At 43.1% G+C, this 26,210-nt stretch overlaps 1 protein-coding gene across 5 annotated transcripts in view; it reads left to right on the forward strand.

Annotated features, from left to right (window-relative positions):
• SHROOM3 (shroom family member 3) overlaps positions 1-26,210 on the forward strand; it is a 320,630-nt gene that overhangs the window by 122,288 nt on the left and 172,132 nt on the right. Inside the window, exons 1-2 of one of the 5 annotated variants that reach the window (XM_078446006.2) lie at positions 17,855-18,204; positions 22,644-22,769. The exons of 3 other annotated variants lie outside the window; for them this stretch is intronic. In XM_078446006.2, the coding sequence (XP_078302132.2) occupies positions 22,759-22,769 (11 nt within the window). In that variant the 5' untranslated portion in view covers positions 17,855-18,204; positions 22,644-22,758. Of the gene's footprint in view, positions 1-17,854; positions 18,205-22,643; positions 22,770-26,210 lie in introns of those variants that run through there. One more of the 5 variants, XM_078446008.2, reaches the window with a different exon arrangement.

Genomic DNA, 26,210 nt, shown 5'->3' on the forward strand with positions numbered 1-26,210 from the left:
CGGTCCACTTATGCAAGGGTTTTTTGTTTTTTGTTTTTTAAATAAGTGTAGTACAGCACTGTACATGTATTTTCTCTTCCTTATGATTCCCTTTCCTTTTCTCTAGCTGACTTTATTTTAGCAATACATTTTATAATCCCTGTAACGGGCAAAATATGTCAACAGACTGTTCTCAGTAAGGCTTCCAGTCAACAGTGGGCTAGGAGTAGGTAAGCTTTTGGGGAGTCAAAAGTTATGCACAGATTTTTGACTGTGCACTGGCGAATGCCCCTAAACCCCGGGATGTTTAAGGGTCAACTGTAACAGTTTGTTAGTGCATTTGAAAAATGCAAAATTTCCACTCCCCTTTTTTCTGCTGTCCGACTTCCTGTCTTATGTTGTTTGCTTAGTGGGTAGGAGGTGTAAAATTATCCATCCTTGGGGGGAAGGTTGCTTGGTTAGTGTGTTTATTGTCTATGTAGGAAGGTTGCTACATTGTTTCCATGAGGACTGTGGATCTAAGGAGCATTTTTAAAATTAAAAAAAATTTTTTTTAAGTTTATTTATTTTGAGAGAGATAGCACAAGCAGGGGAGGGGCAGAGAGAGAGGGGGACAGAGGATCCAAAGCAGGCTCTATGCTGACAGCAGAGAGCCTGATGCGGGGCTTGAACCTGTGAACTGTGAGGTCATGACCTGAGCTGAAGTCCGACAGTCAACTACTTGAGCCACCTAGGCACCTCTAAGGAGTATTTTTAAAAGGATTCTTTGGAATGTTTCTTTAAGGGGGTCTGTTAGGAATCAGCCATTTTTATCTGTCACTTGTGAATAAGCAGGGCCCATGAGCCCTGGACACCTAAAACAGTATTTCATGGTGTAGTCACGGGAATGAGACATTTTCGTAAGCTTTTGTCCTTCACCTGTATAACTTAAAGGAGCAAGTGGTGAAAGAGAATCATTGTTTTTTCACTAGTGGCTGCATGTTAGTTAAGTTTTTTATTATTTTTTTAAAGTTTTTATTTAGTTAAGTAATCTCTAAATCCAACGTGGGGCTCGAACTCATGACCCCAAGATCAAGAGTTGCCTGCTCTTTGACAGAACCACCAGGTACAACACTTAGGTTTTTTTAAAAATAATTTTAAAAATTATTTATTTAAAAAAATAAGTTAAAAAAGTTTTTATTATACCCCTTTGACTTGCCCCCTCACTTCCTTTAGGTATTTGCTCAAATGTCAGCCTTCCCTGTACAGCCAATTAAAAATTGCAGCCCCAAGCACCTGGGTGCCTCACTTGGTTGAGTGTCTACCTCTTGATTTCAGCTCAGGTCATGATCCCAGGGTCACGGGATCAAGCCCCACATCGGGCTCTGTGCTGAATGTGGAGCCTTGGGATTCTCTTTCTCTCCCCCTCTGCACCCTCTCTAAAATAAAAAAAAATTTTTTTTTAATAATTTAAAATAATTAAAAAAATTGCAGCCCCTTTCCTGCTGTATCCCTAACACCCCATATTTTTTTATTTTTTTACCTATGAGACATACGCTCGCAAAGTTACTCATTCTGCTTCCTTTCTTTAGAATATAAACTCCATACTAGTAGCGATTTTGTTCAGTGTGGTGTCTTCAGTGCCTGGAATGGTTCCTGGCACATGATATGTGCTCACTGGATATCTCTGAAATGAAAACAAAACTCTACCCAACAGCAGCTGGGTGGCATGGTGGTTATAAGTACAGGCTCTCAGCCAGTTTGTGTGACTTTGAATCCCAGACTTACCATTTGCTGGTTGAGGACCTTAACCTCTACCTTAGTTTCGCTGCCTGCAGAAGGGACGTAATGGCAATATCTCCCTTGCTGGTAGAGTAAGTTGCCATATAAATAAATGTTGGCTGCTATGAATTATGTCGTTAGACAGGGTAGTCCTTTTTCTTACATTAAAAGTTCACTGGATAGGTTGGGCTCACCCTCACTGCTCTCTCTGTTCCCTCATGGTTAAGAACTGACCACTGCGGTCACTGAACTGACCACACTTTTCACCTGTATCCTCCACCCAAGAAGGATTGTATTTGAAAGGATATGTCTCCCCTCCGTGAAACGAGATGGACCTAATTCACTCCCCTGTGCCTCCTGTTAGTAAGGTAGCCTTCTGGGGCTCTTGCCTGTGAGTTAGGTCCCGGGAACTCAGCTTTCAGAATGCTTCTGGTGGCTTTTCTCTGTCCCCCAGCTCTGCCGGCCTCACTGGAATGCGGGCCTTGCAGCCACCTTGTCACGTGGAGATTTAGATTCCTTCCCCAAGCCCCCTACTCCAGCGGCAGTGCTGTGCAGTGGTTAGAGTTCTGGCTTTGAATCTGACCGACCTCGGTGTGCAACCCACTCCTAACTCTGAGTTCTGGGCCAACTGACTTTCCCCTCTTACTTCCCTTGTTTTTCCTCTGGGAAGTGAAGACAATTGTCCCTACTTTGTATTAAGGCTATAATAATAAAGACAGCATATGCCAAGGAAAACAGTACGTGGCCCTGGGTTTGGTGCAATCCTATCCAATCACTGAATAGTCACCCAATAGATGCTGCACCTGCTGCTTACTTACTACATGTTAGAGGGAGGCATTCCCATCCTTTTCTTTCTTTTTTAAAAAAGTTTATTTATTCTGAGAGAGGGGGAGAGAGAGAGGGAGAGAGAGAGAGAGAGAGGAAGAGAGAGAATTCCAAGGAGGCTCCACACTGTCAGCACAGTCTGATTCAGGGTTCGATCTCACAAACCATGAGATCATGACCTGAGTTGAGACCAAGAGTTGGATGCTTAACCGACTGAACCGCCCAGGCACCCTCCCCCCCATCTTTTTCAAAGAGAAGTGATTTCCTCCCTGCTTTTAGCCCAATTTTTCTGCCCCAGAGTCCAGAAGATGTAGGTGAGAGAGCAGGACACAGGATGGATGGGGGCTTGTGTTTCCTGCCAGTGAAAGTCAAACAAAACTGGACAGAAATCAATGTGTCAGGAAAAAAAATCAAGGGGATGAGGTGACCTGCTTGTGACTGTAGATGTAGAAGAACTTTGGTATAGGAGTGGACGAGCAGAGGCCCTCTTCTGACCCCCACGAAGAGTCATTCTGGAGAAACTGCTGCCTACTTTCTGTAAGTTGACAGCCCCAGAAATGGAAGGACTCAGACTTAGGTCACCGGGCTAGAAACACAGGCCGAGGAGGAGAAGCCAAGTTTTCTACCACCAAGTCAGCTATGTCAGGGCATACATATGTAATGACTCCGATGCCAGGGCTCTGCTCTGCCTCAGTCGTATGGCTTTTCCTTTCTGATAGAAAAGAACTGATCACTTGGTGTGTTCATGTTTTATTCGATGATTTTCGCTTCTCACTCTTCAGCATCTTTCATGCTTTCCTATCTTCTTCCTGTAGCAGGTTTTCCTCAATGTGTGAACTTTAACGTTTATTTGTTTTTGGGAGACAGCATGAGTGGGGGAGGGGCAGAGAGAGCCGGGGCTAGAGCATCCGAAGCTGGCCCTGGGCTGAAAGCAGAGAGCCCGATGTGGGCCTCCAACTCACAAACCCCAAGATCATGATCTGAGCTGAAGTTGGATGCCTAACCGATGGAGCCACCCAGGCACCCCTCAAAGTGTGAACTTTAAGGGCGTCAAAATCACCTGTTTGCCTGTTTAACATGCAAATGTCTATACTCTTCCTTAAATCAGACTCTCAGGATTAGGGGTTGGGGGGAGGCCTGCTTTTTAACAAACTTGCAAGTAACTTTGCTGGTAGCTTTCTTCTGCTGCGCCGGCCATTCCTATGATCTTCCCTTGTCCCTTTAGCCCACAGAAGACCCAAAAGGATGGGATCCCCTGGTTATTCCTTGGAATAAAAGACTAGCTTCATGCCCCTTTTGGCCATGATATATAAATAAAATCCAAAATTCAGATTTTCAGCTTGAGAGATCGAGGATGGTTCTTCTCTTTACTCTTTGACAAACATTTCAGAACACAACCCAAATGCACAGAAATGTTCCAAAATAGCAAGAATGTGGGGCTTGCCTTCTTTCCAAGGGCAGAGCAGCTTGCGGCAGTTTCTAAAAATAGACCTTTCTGGTACAGGTCACTAGGCAGGAATGGCCTCCGTGTCACTCTGTTTACATAGTTTCACATCTGACACCTTCATAAAAACAGTACTGACTTGGTGAGGCATGAGGACCGACATTCGTCTGTGGGAATTCATGGTAAGTGCGTCCCAGGGCTGCAGCCCCACGAACATTGAACAGCATCCCTACTGAGACCAGCAGTGTTTGGATTAAGGGCCCTTTCAACCTTTGCTTCTTGATTCGTCATCCCCTTTCCATCACTGTCTCAAAGTCAGGGGCAGAGGTCAAAAACTCCAGGTCATTTTACGAGATACTAACGAACAGAAAAATAAACTCATGTTCAGGAATTTAAGACCCACAGTATTTTGTTTTGTTTTATTTAATCTGTCTTGCCTTTTTCCTCTTTACAAACATGTCAGTTTACAAGGCATCATATTGTTGCAAATTTAAGTTTGAGACCTTTCTGTAAAATGTTCTGAAAAGGCTGACTTACCCTTAACCCTTTTGGAACAGCCCTCCAATAGTGAGAGGTCTTTTCTTTTTGTGTAATAATTCATGGACACCCCTGTCTTGTTCCCTAAATGCAGACGACGTGGGTGGTATTAGAATTAAATTTTCTTGGGATTAACATCCCAAAATTCAGGAAAGAGGATAAAAGAGTGGGGGCACTTGACGCTGAATTTACATGAGGTGGTTGAACTGGACCAACTGGGCAGTCACATTTGTAAGATTCATAGTAGGTTCTGAAGATGTGGATTAATTCAGATCAGATATAGGAATCAATTCTGCTTTACGAGTTTGCCTGCTGCCTTTAGATAAAAAATTCTAGAAAGCTCTCACTTGTTGGCTCTGACTGTTCCAAGCATTTCATCCTCCCATTTAATTCTTACAACAACCCATGAAATGGGTGTTATTATTACGCTACTTTAATAGGCCAGGAACCAGACTTTCCATCGTGCAGCCTGGCCAAGGGGGCACATCGGTTAAGTGTAGATTTGAACTCCAGTCCATATGACACAAGAGCCCCAACGTTTAAGCCAGTAGGTGTTCAGAGGAGCTGGTTTTCGGTAATTGCTCAAACCCCTGAAACAACGTGGATTCTTTGGCCTCTGGGTGACCACAGTTTGATTCTGCTGGTGCTTTTATTTGTTTTGCTTTAAGGACAGTTGCACACTGGTGCCTTTTGTTTGCCCTGCAGTGTTGATTCGCATTCCCTTAAATAAATTAACCTTCCCATCTTGTCTAACTCATTTGATGGGATCAAGTTCACATGCCAGGCAAGACGGAAATGGGAGAAACAGCACAGCAAGAAGGGAGAAGTGATGGGGGGTGGTTTATGGTTATTAAGAAATCAATACAGGGGCGTCTGGGTGGCTCAGTTGCTTAAATGTCTGACACTTGATTTCATTAGGCTCAGGTCATGATCTCACGGTTCATGAGATGGAGCCCTGTGTTGGAGTCTGTGCTGACAGTGTGGAGCCCGCTTGGGATTCTCTCTCTCCCTCTCTCTCTGCCTCTCTCTCTCTCGCAAACTAAATAAATAAACTAAAAAAAAAAAAAATCAGTACAGCCCAACATTTTAATTTTCCCCCAAAACAACACACCCCACCGCTTGATTCCAATCACAACTTGTTCTGTAATTTTTAAATGGTTATGACACTTGTTTAATATGGAAATGTTGGCACATTCATCATTTTGTAAGAGAGCATGGAGCATGTATCACTTCTTTCCCACATAGTAGATGGTGGAAAAATAATGCTGGGTTTAAGTGCTAGCTTTATGAGTACTGACACGTAGCCCTAGCAAACTCCATCCATTGCAGAGTGACTCAACTGAGGTCTGATCCAGCTTCTAGAGAAGATGAAATCTGTCTTTATGCCCTGTTCTTGCCAGCACCCTAATGAATCTCCTTGTTTCAGGACCCACTGCTCTCTGCACGTCCACCCCGTCTGGCTCAAATTTTTCCTCACCTAGGAATCGTTCCTCCACACCTCTTTCCTGGTTCCTCATTCGAACTTACCTTTCCCTTTCTCCCTTTCTCAGAACCTTCCTGGAGGTGAGCCAAGCCCTAAATACATGGCTAAGAACAGCTGAAGTCTTTTGAGAACAATATAATCTTACCCTAATACCAAATAGCAGTAATAAAACTATTATTCATATTTTTAAAAGTGATTTTGCAGGTAATCAATATGATGTTATCTCCGTGACACATTGGCTGGAGCCATGGATAGATAGGTGGGTCTTCTCATTAGAAGCCTTCAAGTCATGGGCCCAAGGTGACCTCAACCTCAAAAGGCTGACCTTGGCCATGTCAGCCTGTGTGGCTGACACAGCTCTGAGGAGTGGCCAGAAACTGTGCCCTGGAGCTGAGGGTTAGAGGATACATCATATATCCTCACGGAATAGCTGAAATGCTTGCTCGTTTCACAATTTTGGAAATCATTTACAGGTGTATTATAACAATTCAAATGTGAATGTCCGTGTTTGGATGGACATTCATCTAAATGAATGTTTCTTTTCACAGTGAAAAGAAAGCCATTGGTATGTCTCAGGTTGAATTTGCCCCTTTGTAGATTGTCTACAGGGGGAGTTTTATGCTCAGCTAGTTCTCTGCTACTCCACTGTTTCTGAAATAATAACACAAGCTTGAAACCCAGGATTCACAAATTGGGATTTAACTCTTTGGCAGTTGCCCTCAAGTGGTGCAATAATGAGACCGTGTAACGATTGAGATTTGTGGACTGAAGTAAGCAGTGGGGGAAGGAGATGTTCTAAAAACCACATGCATGCACATCGTATGCAGGTCACATGCAGGGCTGACACATTTAGCGAATCAAAATGCAGGATGCCCAGTTATATTTGAATTTCAGATAACAATTTTTTAGTAAAAGTATGTCCCTGATTTTACCTAACAACCCTAGTCAAATGATAACTTAGACATACAGGAATAAAAAAAAAAACACAAACACGGTTCTTGGGGCACCTGGGTGGCTCAGTTGGTTAAGTCTCCTACTTCAGCTCAGGTCATGATCTTACGGCTGGTGGGTTCAAGCCCCGCCTCAGGCTCTGTGCTGACAGCTCAGAGCCCGGAGCCTGCTTTCAGATTCTGTGTCTCCCCCTCTCTCTCTGCCCCTTCCCTGCTGATTCTCTCTCTCTCTCTCTCTCTCTCTCTCTCTCTCAAAAGTGAATAAATATTTAAAAAATTTTTTTAAAACTGTGATTCTTTACTCTGTCAGAACTTAATCTGGTCTTCCTCACAAACTCATACCTGCTGGTTAGCAAGGAAACAAAACAATATAAAGTTTCATCACAGCCAAATTAGAAGCTAGGCTGGTCTAATGGCTGGAATAGTCCCTTGAGGTAATGCTCAGTCTCTTAACATACATTGCCCTCTTTCTCAGATGTATCTTTTGTTTCAACTGCCTGGCTGCTTTGCCAAAATGGTGTCTGAGGGCTTGGGGCAGTAACGAGTGCAGGTCTTTGAGCACGCTGTCCCCTGGTGTCTTGGCTGTGTCCATGGTCTTCCCGGTCACTGTGTTCAGAGCTGGCGTGAGCCCTGCCCCTGGGGATTGCTAGCAACTCCCACTGGCAGACTCAGTCTGCTGTGTTCTCATTCGCTTCAGGCACAGCGTCTGCCAAGTTCCCCCATCTCAGCAACGCCCAGCCCAGGGGTCTGCGCCAGGATCATCTCACACCTTCATAGCCGCTCATTCCAAGTCTACTGGCTGGCATCTCACGTCTGCCTAGATTGAGGTGGGCCAGGCACTCCTCACGGTGACCTTTCCCTAGAGCCTCAAAGGGAGTGATGGAGCCAAGAGTCCCCAGCTTCCTAAATATCCCCCTCACTCACCTCCTGTGCTTGCCATCTTCTCCCTGAGGCCAGAGAGGCGAAAGCAGATGTGGTCCCCACAGCTTTGTTCTGACTTGCCACGTTCTACCCTTCATTCCCACAATACCCTGGGATTGCAAGGACTGGACTTTCTCACTATTCTTACTCTGCTCTGTGCCTCCTATCTTAGGTGGGAGGCGTAGCCTTCTTGCACTGTGGCAAATATTTGGTGTTGGAATCCTTCAGGTTTATCTCCCCCCCGCCCCCCAATAGGTTACAGCAGTTCTCAAAAGCATGGTTCACTGACCAGGAACTCTTGTGAAATTCGAGGTCTTTGGCCCCACTCTAGATACTACTATACTATACCCGATATTCTAGGGTTTGGGCTTAGCAGCCAGTGGTTTACCAAGCTTCCCAGGTGATTCTGATGCACCGTGAAGAACCACAGCTTTCAGCATTTCAACAAATTTGATCACCCCCTTCGTTTCTGGTATCCAAGCCTAAAGTCTTATTAAACACACAAGTACTCCTCCTCCATCTAGTTGATTTATTAACTTGCTAGAGAAACTGGAAACATTTTACAGTTAAAAACAAGGAGTTTGCAGTCTTAAAGACGATGAAATTCCATGCTGCAGCGTGGACGACCCTTGAGGACGTTATTGCTAAATGAAACGAGCAGGCACAAAAAGACAAATACTGTCTGCTCCACTTACGGGAACAGTAGTCCACATTCATAGATATGGAAAGTAGAATGCTGGTTGCCAGGGCCTGGAGGGTGGGGGAGAGGGGCCTGGGGAGTTATTGTTTTATGGTTACAGAGCTTCAGTTCTATAAGATGAAAGGAATCCTCAACAGGATGGTGGGCTGTGCTTTGTACCACTGAACCGCACCCTTAAAGACAGTTAAGATGGTAAATTTTATGTTATGTGAATTTCACCACAATTAAAATATTTTACTTAAAAATAAAATTAAAAAAAATAATACCATGACTAAAGCAAAAATTAAAGTCGTGGGTTAAAAATGGCTTAACAGGTATTGATTTGAGGAAAGGTCGCGAGGCTAACTCAGCAGGTTGCCCATGGAACATAATCCTGGATCTGAGAGTTCAGATGTAAATTTTGGAACAGATGCTCTGGGGAAATCTGGGTGTTTTACCAGATCTTACTTGAGTTTCTGAGCTACCTAAAATGTAGGAAGAAGCGAGTCAAACAGAATAGTTGCTCTCAGTGTGGCTATTGAGATAAAAAGTAACATATACTTGAAATTTTTGCATATCTGAGGCTAAAATGCGTTGGGCGTAAATGAATCCCTAGTGGCCTATATCCGTGTAGCTAAAAAGTATTGGCAAGCCTTCAACTTCTTCCCATTTGCCGAAAGGATGAGCCACTGGGAAGGGCCTGGTAGCTCTGTCCACTGGTTTGAATAGAAGGCCTCGTAAGTCCTCTTACTGTTCTACTCTTCCAATCACTTGGTTTCAGGTGAATAAGCCTGCCTTCTCTACAGGCAGCCATGAACAGTTGGTATTGGCAGATGACGGGGCTTTCGATGCCCGCCCACCTCCCAAAAATATATACGTGAGTTGCACACCCAGTAAAATAATATTCTTTGCTATAAACAGTTCACGTTTTCTCAATATTGTTAAAAAACTAATGAGAACCGCTCCTAAGTGAAAACAATGAGTCTGCTACGCAGAACACAGCTTCAAAACAAGTTCTCTGCAATTCCTTTGCAGTCCAGTCATCACCAGGAAGCCCCTCTTATAGGAAGTTCTAATCCCATTTCCATGCTGCACAAATTTCCCAAGAGAAAAATCTTTAAACATCCAAATCTGCCTCCTGTCTCAGGACTACATTTGTACAAGACACTGTTCTCATGAGTCCCAGGAAATTAGGTAAATAAAGCTAGGTAGGACATATGCTAATAAAACGTAGCTCACACACACACACACACACACACACACACACAATGTGTAATACACACACATTATATATACACATACATATTTACTTACTGTGTTCATTCAGTTGTTTTAAAAATAAAAGTATCTGTGGGGTTCCTGGCTCACTCGGTCAGTAAAGCATGTGGGACCTACATGATAAACATTGGCTTTCAATACCTCTACAACCATTACCAATCTTTATAATGTGAAGCATGAATTCCTAGTAAGATTCGAAACTGAATAAGGTTCATTATGCTCCTGGTTAAGAATTGGAGTGTATCACACTCTCAGGGAAGAGTTAAGAAAACACACCATTTACTAATTTTAAGGGAGGCTGTGTAGTCCGGTGGATAAATACCTGGGCTTTGTAACAGCCCTGCCTTTGTACTGGCCATGGATCTAGCTCAGAACCTACTGCAAGTCTGGTTTTCTTTAGCTGTACAGTAGGTATAGATTTTTTCTCAATTGTATCTCAGAGGATTTTTGTAATTCTTAAATGAGATACTCTGTACAGAGTGACAAGTACATACTTGGCATATGGTATTCACATAGAAAATGCTAGGTATTGGAAAGAATAGATGTGTGAAACTTTTTTTTTTTCTAAATTTTTTTTCTAATTTTTTTTAATGTTTATTTATTTTTGAGACAGAGAGAGACAGCATGAACAGGGGAGGGGCAGAGAGAGAGGAAGACACAGAATCTGAAGCAGGCTCCAGGCTCCGAGCTGTCAGCACAGAGCCTGATGCAGGGCTCGAACTCACAGACCGTGAGATCATGACCTGAGCCGAAGTCGGATGCTTAGGTGACTGAGCCATCCAGGCGCCCCTAGATGTGTGGAACTTTAAGAAGCCCTTGGCTAAGTTAGTGGACTCCTTGATTTGGGTTTACCATGATTCTTTTTGGTTGTACCTTCATTTGTTTAAATCCAATTTTATTTTGTTCAGACCTGAAGCAACTAAATCTGTTATCAATTTCTTGTGATTAAGATTTGAACAAGGCAATAACAGGCAAAACAAATTAATGATGGAAGTCAAAAGTGGAGGGCTGGAAAATTCTAGAAGGAACCTTATGCAGAAGCTGGAAATATTCACTATCATTTTTACCATTTACATAAGATTAGTGCATGTTACACAACCTATGCTATGTCTATGCTACACATCTTAATACAAATTTTAAAAATGATTTGAATGAGGGGTCCATAAGGGTCAGAAGGTCTACATATTCCAAATCTACTATGAAAGCAAATTTATTTTTAAAATGCTACTCAGTGAATTTAATTAAGTTCTTTGGCAGAATTTGAAAACTACATGTTGTGGAAATATTTGGCCTGCAAACATTTGTTTCATCTGTGTTCAAAATCTGAATGTTTTACGTAAGAATCTGGCTTTCTGTCTTCTGGCAAAACATCTGATCTGGAAGTAGTGGCTTGGAACTCTGTGTACCCATTTCGGGTGAGGTGGGGCCCCACAGCTTCCTATGATCTTACACCCGCCATTTTGCCCATTTACTCTGCCTGGCCCAGTAGGCATTTGAGTTTGCCAGCCTGGTACCCAAACCCAGGTTGGCTAGCTATCTTTTTCCATCTCCAGCCCCTTGTCCAGACTGAGTCTTTTCCAGGAGAGGGATGGTTGACACTTTCTAATACTAAACCAAGGCAGGGAATTATGGCGTCTTGCTCTTTCTGACCTCTCCAGTGCCCACTCTGGTGAGCCCTCATGAAATGTTTGCCAAGTGAGTGAAAACCCCTACATAAGGTGCTGACTGCCTGCTCCTGTGTGTCTCCTGTCACATTTCGTTTCAAGGCATGTGGGTTCACTAGCCTCACTGTGATCCAAACTGCCTCTTTGTACTATGGCACAAGATGGAGGATAGGGAAAGAGAAAGGGAAAATGTTCTCCACACTGTCTGTTTAAATTATGATTTGAAGCCGGTTTTATTATACCAAATTATCGTCAGGCTAATTGCTTGACAGCCTCTCTCGTTACTGCTGGCTGGCGCCATTGAACTGATCTTCTCTGCTGATATCTGGCTGGGGGTGGTATGGCATATTCTCCCTAAGGAGAAATCTGCTGGCTGGAAAAACGTCCCAAATTCCTAAACATTGTACACATCGCGTTTCTAAGTCATAACGAGTCTAACATATACAGTAGTGTGTAAGTGCATATATTCTCAAGTCAGGTTGCCTGGGTTCAAATCCTGTTACCACCACTTGCTACTTCTGTGATCTTGGACAAGTAAAAAAAAATTTTTTTTTTTAATTTTAATTTATTTTTGAGACAGAGAGCGACAGAGCATAAGCAGGGGAGGGGCAGAAAGAGAGGGAGGCACAGAATCCGAAGCAGGCCCCAGGCTCTGAGCTGTCAGCACAGAGCCCGATGCGGGGCTCAAGCTCACAAACCCGGAGATCATGATCTGAGCGGAGGTCAGAGGCTCAACCAGCTGAGCCACCCAGGTGCCCCGCCTTGAGCAAATTTTTACTCTCTGTGCCTGAGACGCTTTAGCTCTAATGTAGGTATTATAATAATAGTACTTTCCAAGTAGGGTTGTTGGAAGTTAAAACAAAATATGTAAAGTACTTAGTATCCTTCCTGATACATAGTAAGCACCCTGCTGATAAACTAAGTACATATGTAAGTATGTAAATGTAACTGATATTTGCTGTTACCTTTACACCTCATTCATTTTTTACGTTAGCTGTGTAATTTTCCTAGAACTTGAAACGACTCATCAATAATGCTGTCATTTGTGTTCTACAATGCTGTTTCTTCTGAATTCTTTTCATCCCTACGGTAAAATGTGAACCCAAATGTAATTCCTCTACCTGTTATTCTTAGCACTAAATGTTCACTTGGGGTTCCCTATCTGGGGTGTTGGGACTTTGAAGGTGTGAATGAGCTTAAGGCCGTGCCTTGCTACCTTCTGGCCACTAACATTCTTGTGAGTAAATACCTAGGTTTCCCCAAAGAACCAGAGAATGGGAAGAGAGAAAAATGAACAGGACTGATATGTTCCTGTGGCGTGTTAGACCCTAAGGTCAAAGGGAGCACAAGAGATTCAGAATTTAAATTGAAAAGTGTGACTCGCATGATTAAGACCAGCAGTGAAAAAATGTCATGCCTTCTGATTTCTGGTTTATGTCTGTCCTACAATTACTATACCGGGAAGATATTGTGTATTAATACTTTGGACTTAACTGACATCTTTTATGACTCTCAGAGGCCTACAGGCATGATCTCATCAACCTTGATGTTGGTGTGCGGTCAGACTGGGATAAAATATGTTTAAGTACAAAGTGAGCGTGGCTCAGCTGGGGGCGTGTCCGCTTTCCTTAAAGTGTCCTCAAGGAGCTGACTCCTTTAGACACACATGGAGTTCTCCAGCAAAGATAATTTCCCATGAAATTAAACAAAAATGGGCTAGAAAAGAGAAACTGAGCTTATTAAGTTTCTTTTTAGGCTCCCTGCCCAGTTTTCTTTTAGCCTGCAACTTCTATGTGGGAACTTGCAGAGTTGAGCTTAACTAATTCTGAACTCCACAAAAGTTTACTTTTTTCGCCTCATGCATCATCATCACCTTGGTCATCATAATTATCCTTGCCAGTGTGACCTACTCTTCCTTCTAATGAAACAGTGTGAGTTCCTTTTTTTTTTAAGAAGTGTTTTTCAATGTTTATTTATTTTTGAGAGAGAGAGAGAGACAGAGCACGAGCAGGGGAGGGGCAGTGAGAGAGGGAGAAACAGAATCTGAAGCAGGCTCCAGGTTCTGAGCTGTCACACAGAGCCCACTGTGGGGCTCAAACCCACAACCTGTGAGATCGTGACCTGAGCCAAAGTCGGACGCTTAACCAACTGAGCCATCCAGGCACCCTGAAAGAGTGTGACTTCTAAAAGTGAGATGTGCAGGGTTCTACTTGAATTATTTATGTGACTTTATAAAGTTTAATTTATTTATTGAATATACACTATATGTCAGTCATTGCTCTAGATGCTTGGGAGTCAGCCACAATTAAAGCAAATGTCTCTCCCCTTGCAAAGCTGACATTCTTGTGAGCAGAGGAAATGAACAATACATACGATATGTATATAAGTTATACAGTATGTTAGAAGGTGGTGAGTGCTCTGTGAAAAGAAAGCGGGCCAGAGGCCAAGAGATTGTTTCTATCGCCTCCATTCATAAAATTCTTTCAATTCCTCCCGGGAGTATTGAGGACAAGCTTTTAATTTTTAAAAACATACTCTGTGTAGCACAACATAGAGAGAAGTTGAATCACTAGGTTGTACACCTGAAACTAAGGTAACATTGTGTGTCAGCTGTGCTCAAATTAAAAGATTAAAAATAAAATAATATAGAAATGAAAGCATACTCTGTAAAAAGTACTTTGAGCTCTGGAGCATATCATAAAAATATAAGGCCTGGCAGCTAAGTGCCAGGCAATCAAATACCTTACACATGGATGAGTCTAACTTACACTTCTGGAGAACAGTGTAACTATGATTCATAGCCAAAAAGAAATTGAAAATAAGTAAGGAAACCACATTTTCTACTTTATGTTGTGAGGCTTTTTCTCCACAGATCCCCATTTCTAACCGCAAATAGCACCCCACAGGGACATGTGCAAATCATTAAGGAAAAATACCAGTGGAAATCTGGCATTCTAAGATCAAGGCTCTATCTTGAGTTATCAAGAGTAACATAAAACTCTCCTGCCTGTGGGCTTGTTTTTAAAAAGGTAAACAGAAGAGAATAGGATGTCCCTGAGTAGATATACTAGCTTTTAGAGAAAAGGAAAAATAAAAATCCCATATTCCTTTAAAATCTCATCTAGTACTCTTTTATTCTCTCTTTACCGCAGACATTAGTACTGGAAGGACACTTAGTGATGTCCTTAGGATTAGAGTGAGGACTAGAGCCCAGAGACGATAAGTGGCTTGTTCAAGGTCACTTAGCAGGTCAGTGGCAGAACCAGAAGGGAGAGCCCAACCTCCGCTTCTGGGTTCCATAGCACTGCTTCTAGATTAGACCATCAATGTGTCTTCAAACACGGATTGCATAACCCTGTACCGCTGATTGCCAAAGAAGCGAGGTAGGAAATGAATGAGAAGTCTAAGGTGTTTGTGAAAGGGTTTCAGATTCTCAACAGAAATCTGAAGTAGAGTAAGCAGGAAATAGAAGACGGGGCTGAGAGCAGACTTTACCAGGGGCGTCTGTGAGGGGACGGCCTGGCGTGGGTGCTCTCTCTTCTAAATGAGGGGGAGCTGGTATACGCTTTTGTGTGAAGAACTTCCTACACGCCGAAGTAATGTGTGCTGACTATGACGGGTGTCACTTCCAGACCGGAGGACCCCAGACTCCACTGTCTTTCTGCCCATGAGTGGCCACCGGACCATGGCAAAGGGTAATGGGGACACACCGTGTGCTGTCTCCCTTCTGGTCCTGGGGCAGGTGGGAGAGTGATCATCCCGCCCATACCACTGCTATCAGGTAACATTTGAGCTCTTCCCGAGGGCCAGACACAGTGCTAAGTGCTTCACTTACATTAATTATTGTGTTTGGTCCTCACATCAGATGGATTCTATTATCAGTCCTATTTCCAAGGAGAGGACACGGAGGCTTGGAGAAGTTTAGTAACTGGTCCAGGGTCACGAAGCTAAGTGAATACCAAAATCAGAATTCAGATTCTCCTTTGCGGAGGTTGGTGGTTCAGAGCATGGGCTCTGAAAAGTCATGTTGCCACAGTGTGAATCCCAGCTCGGCTGCTTGCGAGCTGGGCATTTTCAACATATTCCTCAACCTCCCCAAGCCCCCCGTTTCTTCATCTGTGAAGCTGTAACAATAATTATAGTATTTATGGAATTGTGGTGATGATTAGAGAATGCAACATAGTAACTATCGACTAGTTGTGTAGTACTTAGCTGTAGTTCAACTACAGGTTGGCTCACATGAAATTGCTATTGCAGTAGACCAAAAGTGGTCAAATATCAACAGTTTAACGTGGTTCAGTCTAGTACTACATAGGTTTCCATTCTTTGTAAATAGAACAGCAATTCCCTTATTCATCTCATAATTTGTGAAAAGGCAGGTGATTCAGTGCTTCAGTAATAATTGTTTCTTTTACTCGCCTGCTTGTTTTAGCTTCTGTAAAGAACCACATGGAGAAATCTTCTCTTCTAATGTAACAAAGCAGCCATGAAGACCTTGCACAATGTCCACAGTTCCCCGGAGCCACTAATCTGTTGAGGATGTTGCCACAGCGAAGTTAGAGGAGAGTGGGTTTGAAGTGAGCTGGGGTTGGGCAGAGCAGGACTAGAAGGAAAACCCTGGTGAAATGAAGAGGGAGGAGACATCTGGCTCATTTAAACCATTGTTGAGTGTTCTGCCATTTGAGGGAAGGGCATTCCCATATTAGATGGGTGATTGTGATAGACAGATGTCAAGAGTAGCCAGTTGTCATTCTGTGCTGCGGAGGCAAGCTCCTGGTCAGCGGCAGGAGGTCATTAAATTTGACACATTCAAAATGAATTTTGTGGCCCGGCTGCTCTTGACCTCTGGCTTGGTGGGGGTAGCCTAGGACGGAAGGAGGTGCAATTCAGTTGTGGTGTTTGGGGAGGTTATAGAGTAGGGGAGGAAAACAAAACCGGGGTAAGGATTTTGTCTTCTTAAAAGGATAGCTGGCGACTTTGGGAAGAACGCATGTGGTACGTGATCCAGTGGGATGTCTGTCTTCTGCAAGATGATTTTCTGCCCCATCCTGACCACTGTTCCCATCTTGCACTTGCCTCAATCCTATTTCCTTAGAATTCACAGTATAGATACATAAATAGCTCTGGAATTCAAGTGGAACAGTCTGGAGAGACAGCCCTTCTTGTTAATACAGGAACTGTCTTTAAATAAAATTAGTCTCACCTTTGAAATGTAGCAACACCTTCAGGGATTCTTTAGACTTTCTTGGTGTCCAGAATGGAGATTACTACTGTATTTAGACTGTAATGCTTTCTGTGATTTCAGACTTCTGTTGTTTGAATGTGTGTGTGTATGTGCACGTGCATGTGCACGCGCGAGCAGATCTCTGGGGGCATGCTCCCTTTCCCTCTTCTTTTTTTCCACACCTAAAAAATTAAAAGTCTTCTTACAAGTTTTTAGCAAGGTTCACAGATTAGCTGTGGATCCTATAATTTGTTTTTTCCCACCACAGCAGCTGTAAACTGATGAAAATGCATTTACATACCCGCGCACTCAGACACACTTGAAGACTGGCTTTTTCTGTGTGCGCTATTCCTTTTCTGTCTCTTTGTGTCTATGGTTACTGTTAAGCTGACCCGTACAGTCTGGGGCAAATACCAAAACTTGAATCAAGCACTACTTCTCCATACAGCTGCAAAGGATTGTGACCTCAGAGGCTCAGATGATAGATTTAAGCAAAATTCCTTTAGCTGGTTGTAGTTTAGGAAACCTGTTAGGACTCCATCCACAAAGGTGAACTCCACGGCACTTCACTTGTGCTGAATTTTAAAACGCAGTGCTGTAATGTCATTGTTTTGCTTTATAAGCACTGTGTTTGTACATTTTTCTGTCGGAGGTGATTTTTACAATATTGAATTTTATTGCTGGACACAAGAGCTGTGGAAAGATTTTTCTTCTTATTTGATTCTCCCTTGCCTTCTCCTAGTTTCTATGAGAAACTGTTGCTTGCACAAAGCATAACTAATTAAAAATTGAACTTCTGCAGCTGCAGAGAAACCCTAGTGGAGAATCGCAAGGGGAGGGAGGGAGCAGACAGGGGCACTCAGTGGTTAAAGCTACCAAAGCCATTCATTCTTCCTTACCTTCACTTTGTACTCAGGGTGCGTGGTGTTTATGGGTCAAAGGACCTGGAGAGACACTCTTTGGGGAAGGGCAGGAGATGGCTTGCCAGTTACCATAAGCTCTCCTTACAACAGTCTGACAAACAGCTTCTCCAGCGTGCAGGGCGGGAGCGCACGCGGGACCTGGCCGCCGCCGCCGTAGAAACCGGTTCTCAGGTTCTGGCCGCGTGTACTTCCCCTTACGACAGGGGGCCTGCTGCTGTCAGGCAGGCTGGCTGGCGATTGGTTGGGAGGAGGGTAGTAATCTGAACTGCCTTTTGTACTTGCCTAATCAGGGCAGCCGTTTGATTGCAGGTTCCGAGCAGAGGTGCCTCGGTGGTGTCAAACACCTGTGTCTTAGCTCTGGCCTTCCTGGGGCTGGTGCCCGTGGCTTCTTTCTGTGCCAGAATCGTGCCTCTAGGTCACCTTCCCCCAAGCCACTGAGCCCCCTTGGCAGGCCAGCATGGCCCAGTGTCATGCTGGACAGAGGTGTTCAACAGATAACTGAGGACAACGGACCTGCCGGCCTAGACGTCCTTAAGGTAAGTCCATTTTAAACCAGATATTTCTCGACATTATTTCTACATTGATCTTGACAGAAATGCCAGTATTGGGAAGGTAAATGAAAGAGGCAGGGTCGTTGTTTAGTTTAGACCTCTATGGTGAAATCACTATGTTATTCGGCTGTCAGATGCGTTGGCAAAGTGATCCGAAGGCATAAATAAAGATCTAAATGGGGAGAGGGGGTACTCGACAAGTTGTTGTGACCCTTGCAGGCAGTTGACATCTCACTGTGCACTCCTTCCTATTTGATGAGAAGCCCAAGTGATGATAGAATAAAGTAACTTTTAATTAAGGCCAGCAAATACACATGCCAGCTCATACAATAAGATAAAGTCAGTTTGAGTATCTTGGCTCCTTTCAATTATGCAACCCCAGAATTTATAATCTGATTCTAATTACCACTTATTTTTAAGGCTGTCTTTAACTTTTCCTTTTGCGATAACGAAAGCAGTTTTTCTTTCTAAGGTTTGTTCAACAAGGTAGAATTAGTGAATTTCACTTCCGTGAGGGGTTTGATTGTATTGCTTGGCTCTCTTCGCCCATCCTGATGTTTGAGAAAAAGGCAGTTTCTAAATTCAAGCACCTAAATTTGAGCAACAGTGACATGCTTACGAATATTAAGGTCTGTTCTGATTTCATTTGCCTTGTAAGTTGATTGACAGATACTTCAGGGACCATCCTGTCTCCCCTCTTGGGCAGCTATCAGCATACATGTAATAATGCTCGGGTTTACTAATTCAAGGTTGGCAAAAAGACTAGTGGCTTGGGACTAGTGTTTACCCCCTGGCCTGTTTTGTTGTGATAGGGAGGAAGTGATTTTCCCTTTGATTTTGATATTTTTAATAAGAAATTTCTACAAGTGGGTGAAGGTCCATTTATAAATCCAAAGAGGTTCTGAGACTACTTTTCCCACTGTATTAACTCCAAAGATATAAACACCGTCCATGAAACAAAGCTTTCTTAATTCACCAACTCAGAATGATTTGTTCAAGTAGTAAACAATAATGGAGAGTACAGATAGAGGTGGTGGAAAAGCAGACAAGCATTCAGAAAGCATTCCCTCGCAAGCTATGTCAATTATCCTGAAATATGTCTTTTTCTTACCATGCTTGTAGCCAGTTGGAAATTTCCATCTTTCTCATCTGTTAGCTACCTTGTTTTTCTAAAAACACTTTCCTCTAATACATTCAGCACAGTAGTAATACTGAATATAAGTACTAAAAATGACTGCTTTGGTGAATGAAAGCATCAAGAATAACATTACCCATGGGGTGGGGTGTGGTCACCCCATTTTAAATATTATGTGTGTGCAAATAGCACAGGTGATTGATGATAATTGAAAAATTAGATTGGTTGGTAGGTAGAGGTAGATGCCAAGTAAATTTATAAATGTCGAGGGAGTTAAAGGAGAAATGGATGTTGGAAAGCTAAATAAATATTGTGTATTCAGCAACGATTTAAATTTCAAAAATCTACCTTCCCTTAGGAATTACAACCTAGAGTGTGTATAAACCAAAGATGATTTCCTGGGGCAAGGACAAGTCATTTTTGTATGGAGGAGGACAAATATTATCTTAGCTCTAATCATGATCTTTAAAAAAATCCCCACAAAACACTATTCATAAAAACCCCAGTGATTTAAAAAGGTACAGACAGGCAGACAGAGTTAGTCGAAAAACTTCTTTATTTCTGGTTAAAAATGAAGTCATGGAAACCCCACATTTCACATTCACATAGAAAGCCATTGTACATATCTGCACAGTATTCGGGGACCCCCAAAAATGTAATTTAACACAGTTGTTAAGACACACACGCATACATTTCATCCCAAGAACAATAGCGTTAGAGAGTTAGATTGGGACAGGGAATTAATACCTTAAATTCATTTTTTCTCCGGTGACAATTTTTAAAAGTATCCCTTCTACAACTGTGGAATGCCTGCCTGACTCCCTCCAGTGCAGCATGGTGAAGGTCCCTTCTGGTGTTGTGGACAACACACAATGGGACATAATAGAGCACACTCAGCCTCCCCCTCCCAGACACACATTGTGTGTCCCATTGGCTCTGCTTGAAACATTCAGTTATGCAAATGAAAGCTGCCTACGTCAGCCACCTCTCTCCCTCCCCCTCTTGTTCTCTCCCTCCCTTCCTCCCTCTGAATGGCCCTGATCTCAGCCTTTTGCCCCTGACTTTGCTAAGCTGGGCAGGCCTGTGAGCTCAGAAGCCAGAACAGCTGGGTGAAAGTTCCCTTTGCTCAATGTGCTGTGGCCACAGCGACAGACAAACAAGCTGGGTCCTTAGCTCCAGACACATGGAAAAAGAAGCAGCTTTTCATGTCTACTCCTCTATAGGTAGCTGGTTAATAGGAAAAAAAATGGCCTTCCTTGTTAGGCCAAACCTCTAAAAGGCACATTAAAAAAACCCCAAAAAACAAAAAACACCTTTCCAGCAATCCTAATGTTCACATTTGGGAGACAAAGGGGAGACCATTCCTCAGGACAAATGGATGGTTTTGGAAGGCAGGAGCTTAAGCAGTGTCAGGCCTCTTAGTTGGGCAGACAGGACTAAAAAATAAATGTCAAATGATGGAGACCGTGTGGTATTTGTAGCTTATCATCTGATATCATTGGGCAAAAAGCTTTTAAAAAACTTCTGTGAACTGAAACTCGGGACTGCTCTGATGTTCTGTCAAGTGATCCAGTGAGCACTGGCGTCAGATACTTTAAGTAGGACTTTTCTTGTACAGTCCAGACCCGGTTTTAAAGCGACAGCTCTGGGGATAGAATTTAAATGAGCCCCACCCTGAAAAGCTATGGCTGTTTAGAATCCTTGTTTTTTTCCAAGTACCAAAGCTCCTCAGTGACCAATAAAGCTACCAGGAGACCTTTTCCTCCAATAACTGTGGTCAGCATTCCAGACCAGCCCCTTCAGAGGGGTGGTCTTGGCACTCGGACCCCGAGGTCCGGTCTCCCAAGTCCCTGCCTTATCTTTTCCCTGGCAGCAGTGGAGGCTGGTCTTACTGACCTGATATTTATGCAGTGGTTTCTAGGTTGTTTATTAAACACGCCTCATTAATCCCTCCATCTGATGCATGTAGGTCAGTATCATCATGGCAGTTGGGAAGAGAGAGAAAGGTGATGAAAGGGAATGACTTGTCCAATAACACCAAGAAACTAGCGAGGATGTAGAAACTCAAATCCTATGCGCTGCACCTTCCTTTTCTGTCTTTCTGTCAAAAGAGAAATCAGAAAGCCCTAAACCTCTCGGCAGTTCTGTCTGGGCACTAAAAATGCTTCAGTCCAAAACTATGCTGCTGTCTTAACTGGATCACTCTGTGGCTGGGAGAGGGGGTCAGGGGCTTACAAACAAGGAAGTGAATGGGACATGGGGGGTAGTGTGCGTGCATGTGCATGTGCACACACGTGTACATGTATTTGTGCACATGTATGTGTGCCCACGTGCTCACCCAAACAACTCACGACCCCAGGGATTTGTTGTTAATGTTTGTCCAAAGCTTAACAGAGAAGGACAGCAACCTCTCTGCTCTGGCCTTTTCCTAGAGAGGCCTGATCATTCGTTTACAACAGATTTCAGCCTGGGCCCCTTGACAAGGGAGGCCAGCCCAGGAGCTGCGGGTGAGCCAGTCTGAGGGCGCTGGCCCGCATCGCCTCCAAAGGTATTTCAGGAATGTTAATGGTATGCCTGAGTGAAGGGCTTCACAGCCCAGAGCTCAGGGCTGAGAACCGCTCTGTGGCCATCTGTTGAGGCTCAGGAAGTCTCGTAGCAACAGCTTCTCAAGAATGGTGCCCCCCCTTTTTTTTAATTAAAATTAACTAACACAAAACCCAAAACTGCTCCATTGCTCACGAAGAATCAGGACAGGATTCGGATTCTTTCTACAGGATGATGAGCTTTTAAGGAAGAAAAGCCCCCACGTCCTTAATTCCTGCTCTTTAAATGAGCAATTTGTACTTGGTTTTGAGGTCTTAATTTTTTTTTTTTTTTTTTTTTTTTGCCTACGGTAGAATTCTTTTTGGAAAAAGGGTAGAGATGGAAACAAGTTTCCAAAGCCGTGGAGAAAAAATTGGCAAAAATATGGTTCAGAAAAAAGTGGTCGGTGTTTTGAGATTTTCCTGGTGTTTGTTGCATTTAATGACCCTGTCGGCAGCTGCATTTTTCCCTCTGTAATAACGTGAGCTTTATAAGCCTGGCTGTTTAGTTAGTGAAATGAACTTCAGACAAAGGTGCTAGTTTTCCTGTGACCATATGTGTGTTCCAATATGAGTCTCTTGAATCTGTGTTAACAGTAGCCCTTTAAAAAAGACAGAGGGGAAGTAGTGTCTGTCGTTTGTTATTTTTCAATTGATGAGGCATTAAATTAGCCATCTACAAAAACCAAGTTTGTTCCTCCGGATAGGAGAGTCTGGAAAATGATGAACACCTGAAGCCTAACCAGCAGCTGTTTATACAGGGGCAGGTACACCAGATAGAGACAAGAGAATTCTATCCCAAGTTCTGGCACTTATGGGGCTATGTTAGGAAGGTAAGCAACCTCTTAGAGCATGTTCCTCATCTGCCAATTGGATTTCTGCATTGTGTGGAAGGTTAAATGTAATCACATAAAAGGCACTCGGGGAAACAATCCTTGAATGTGAATGGCATTTATGAAGGAGTATTACAGGCCGTCACTCTTGCCATTGTACAACCCTGTGAAAATATTTTCATGAGAACTTTATATCCTCTTCCGTTTTCAGTTTGACGTTTTAAAATTTCCTTCCAGTCTTACCAAGTAAAATGTCCCAGGGGAGTCGCAAGATATTCCAACAGGCGTACATATACGCCATTCTTGAATATAGAACATACGTAAAACACTTCTTTATATTCTTGACTGATGGTGTGTGTTTCGACTCATGAAGGATTATTCAGATCTGATGTACTGCCCCTGATGGTCAAAGGAAATGGATATGGACATCTGGACTGTGGGTTCCTAAGAAGTCTTTCTTTCTATAAGAAGCCGGACCACTTATCCTCTCTGTGCCTATTGCCCCATGTAAAAAATTTAACCAGTAAATATTTATGGAGTACCTACCATGTGCCAGCTTTACTTCTAGATGCTGGGTTTAGGGTCATGAACAAATGTAGACAAAAATTTTTGCACACGTTCTGGTCAAGGGAGACAGGTAACAAACCCCAAATATGTGGCTCGTGTTGGAGATTATAAAATGATAACTTTCACGGAAACACATAAAGCAGGGAAGTGTGATATATGATAGGCATATCATGGCAGAGAGGGATATTGCCGTTTCTTAGAGGGATGTTGGAGAAGACCCCACCAAGGTGACATTTGAAAGAAGGCTTGAAGGAGGGGAGAGAACGAGGCTTATGGTGAGCTGGGGAAGAGCACTGGAAACAGAGAGAACAGCAGGTGCAAAGGCCCTGGGAGAAAAGTATAAAGGACTTCTGTGAGGAAGAGGAGAAGCCAGTGTAAGGAGGGACAGAGGTCAAGGCCTTCTGGGCCACCAGAAGGCATTTGGCTTTTCCTCTGAATGAACCCTATGACTTACTTCACTGAGCTGTTCTGTTGACAGGTTTCAATGAAATCATTTGTGTAAAGCCTTTAGCACAGTGCCAACGACATAGAAAATTTTCCATAATGGTTAGCAATTGTCCATTTGTTTATTATTACTGCTACCTGGGATTTAAATACAGGATGATGTGAGCACACAGAAGACAGCTTTGTTCAGATCAAAACCGATTGTTCTTAAGAGAATTAAACTCTCAAGCTTGGCTCCCTAAGTATTCAATTCTATCACCTAAAAAGGTCCCAATTCTATATCTTCACACATATAGAGGGAAAAGTGTACTTTTTAAAAATTGGCCTTAAAAAAATAAATAAATAAAAAATAAAACTTGGCCTTGTTTCAGCCAAACCATTGTTTCTATTATGAAAGTACAAAGTCCATACTCTCCAAGGACAGGTGTATTTTGAGACATTTGGCTTAAGTTTCAGCTACAAAATCCTATTGAATTCCACTGAATTCATATGCTATTGTACTCATGTTTGAGTTTTGATGTCAATACCCTTCTCTAGGCCACAGGATTTGAGGAGAGAAGTAATGTATTGCAGATATAATAAAAATGAGGAATCAGGGTCTTTTCCTTCTCTCCAGAGCCCAGAAGCAAGATTGGATTTCAAAGGCAGTTCAAGAACCCTCTCTCAAAATAACCTTCCCGGACACACCTTTGAGTGTCTAGATTCTATTGGTTTCCTCCTTTGAACTTGAAGGATATGGGTCATAACTCACGTCAAGTGATGACTAGCTCAGAAATTAGAAAAGAGGGAAACCTTTTCTCCAGGCATTTGAAGACCACCATTTAGAATTGGGGTTATCCTTGCTCCAGAACCAAAATAAATGGTTTGGAAACAATTAAAGAAAAAACTTGATGGCAACTTGATGAGAAATAAAGAGAAAGGCTCTCTAAAAATGTACATTCTCATCAATGGAAATGTTCCAGGAGAGGATGGGTAACCAACGGTCAGAGGGGTTGTCCAACATTTGGACTCCAGCTTGACTTCAAAAATTTCTTCCAAATTTGTGGTTCTCCTTTCTTCTAAGATCTGCTTATTGAAAACTGAACTCTGCAGCAAAGTCACCTTACATTCTCTCTTTAAAAAAATTTTTTTTTAACATTCATTTTTGAGGGACAGAGAGAGAGAGGGACAGAGCATGAGTGGGGGAGGGGCAGAGAGAGAGGGAGAGAGAGAATCCCAAGCAGGCTCTGTGCTGTCAACACAGAGCCTGCTGTGGGGCTTGATCCCACCAACCGTGAGATTATGACCTGAGCCAAAATCGAGTTGGATGCTTAACTGACTGAGCACCCAGGCACCCCAAATTCTCTTTCACCAACATCTTAGTGTGGGGATTCTGAGAGCAAGAAACAACTGGTTGTAGAAGCTCTATTTTACTTTGGTAAGGGGTGGCCAGGCTAGTCAGACTCCTGCAGCAGTGCCCTGGTCCTGGTGTCTGGAGTCCCGGTCCTCCCCGGGGCTGACCATGCTATGTTCCATTTGCAGATTCTGAGGTTAGCATGTTGTCATAGCACTACTGCTTGCTGCAAAGTTGCTAAGTTATGATCAGTGGGTGGAACAGGCTACAGCTCATTTTTTCTATTGAACGGACACTTGTATTATACTTGTTCTGTTCTACATGATTTATTAAAATGCTGTCATAACTACCCTATGAACAAAGCTACACTTTTAATCCCCATTTAACCGTTATATAATTGATATAACCAGTTCAGTAACTAGTCTATCCAAGGTCACACAGTGACAGAGCTGTGACTGAACCCAGGCAGTCCGCCGGCAGGGTCTGCACTCTTAACTCCTACATTGGATATGCCCACAAAATGTTCTGTCTGGTCCTGTTGCCTTTTTTCATTTGTCGTGGCTGTCCTGTGGATTAGAGAAACAAGTGATCTGGCATATCATTACACTTTATTGCCCTCTGTGAGGGCAGAGAATGTAACCTGTTGATACCCAGTGCCTAGCATAGTACCTGGGGCATGGCAGATACTCAAATATTTGTTGAATGAGTGAGGGAGTGAGGGTGTGACATGAATAAACAGTAGGAAGGCCATAGAAATGCCTTCCTGATCGCACGGAGCTACAGAGACATATGTGATTGTGGGCTGTCACTTAACACAAAAATTTTGAGGTTACAAAACAGATACAATTAGACGTGAGGGTTTAATAGGGCAGTTATTTGAACCAGCATCAACAGTTGCATCCCTTGTCAGGTGTCCATTGACATTTTAGTAGTCACATCCCACTGGAAATAGTGCCCATAAAAGTGCGCTCCCCCAAAAAGTTGTGCCCTCAGACACACCTGCCACGTGAGAATTGGGGAGGGAACAAACCAGGGAACCACGAATTCCCCTGACTCAGAGTTTTAATGCGGGATTTGGACTCAGTGCATCTAACATA

Source organism: Panthera onca, chromosome B1 (genome assembly GCF_046562875.1).
Source record: "Panthera onca isolate mPanOnc1 chromosome B1, mPanOnc1 haplotype 2, whole genome shotgun sequence".
In the NCBI taxonomy this organism is placed as follows: Eukaryota; Metazoa; Chordata; class Mammalia; order Carnivora; family Felidae; genus Panthera; species Panthera onca.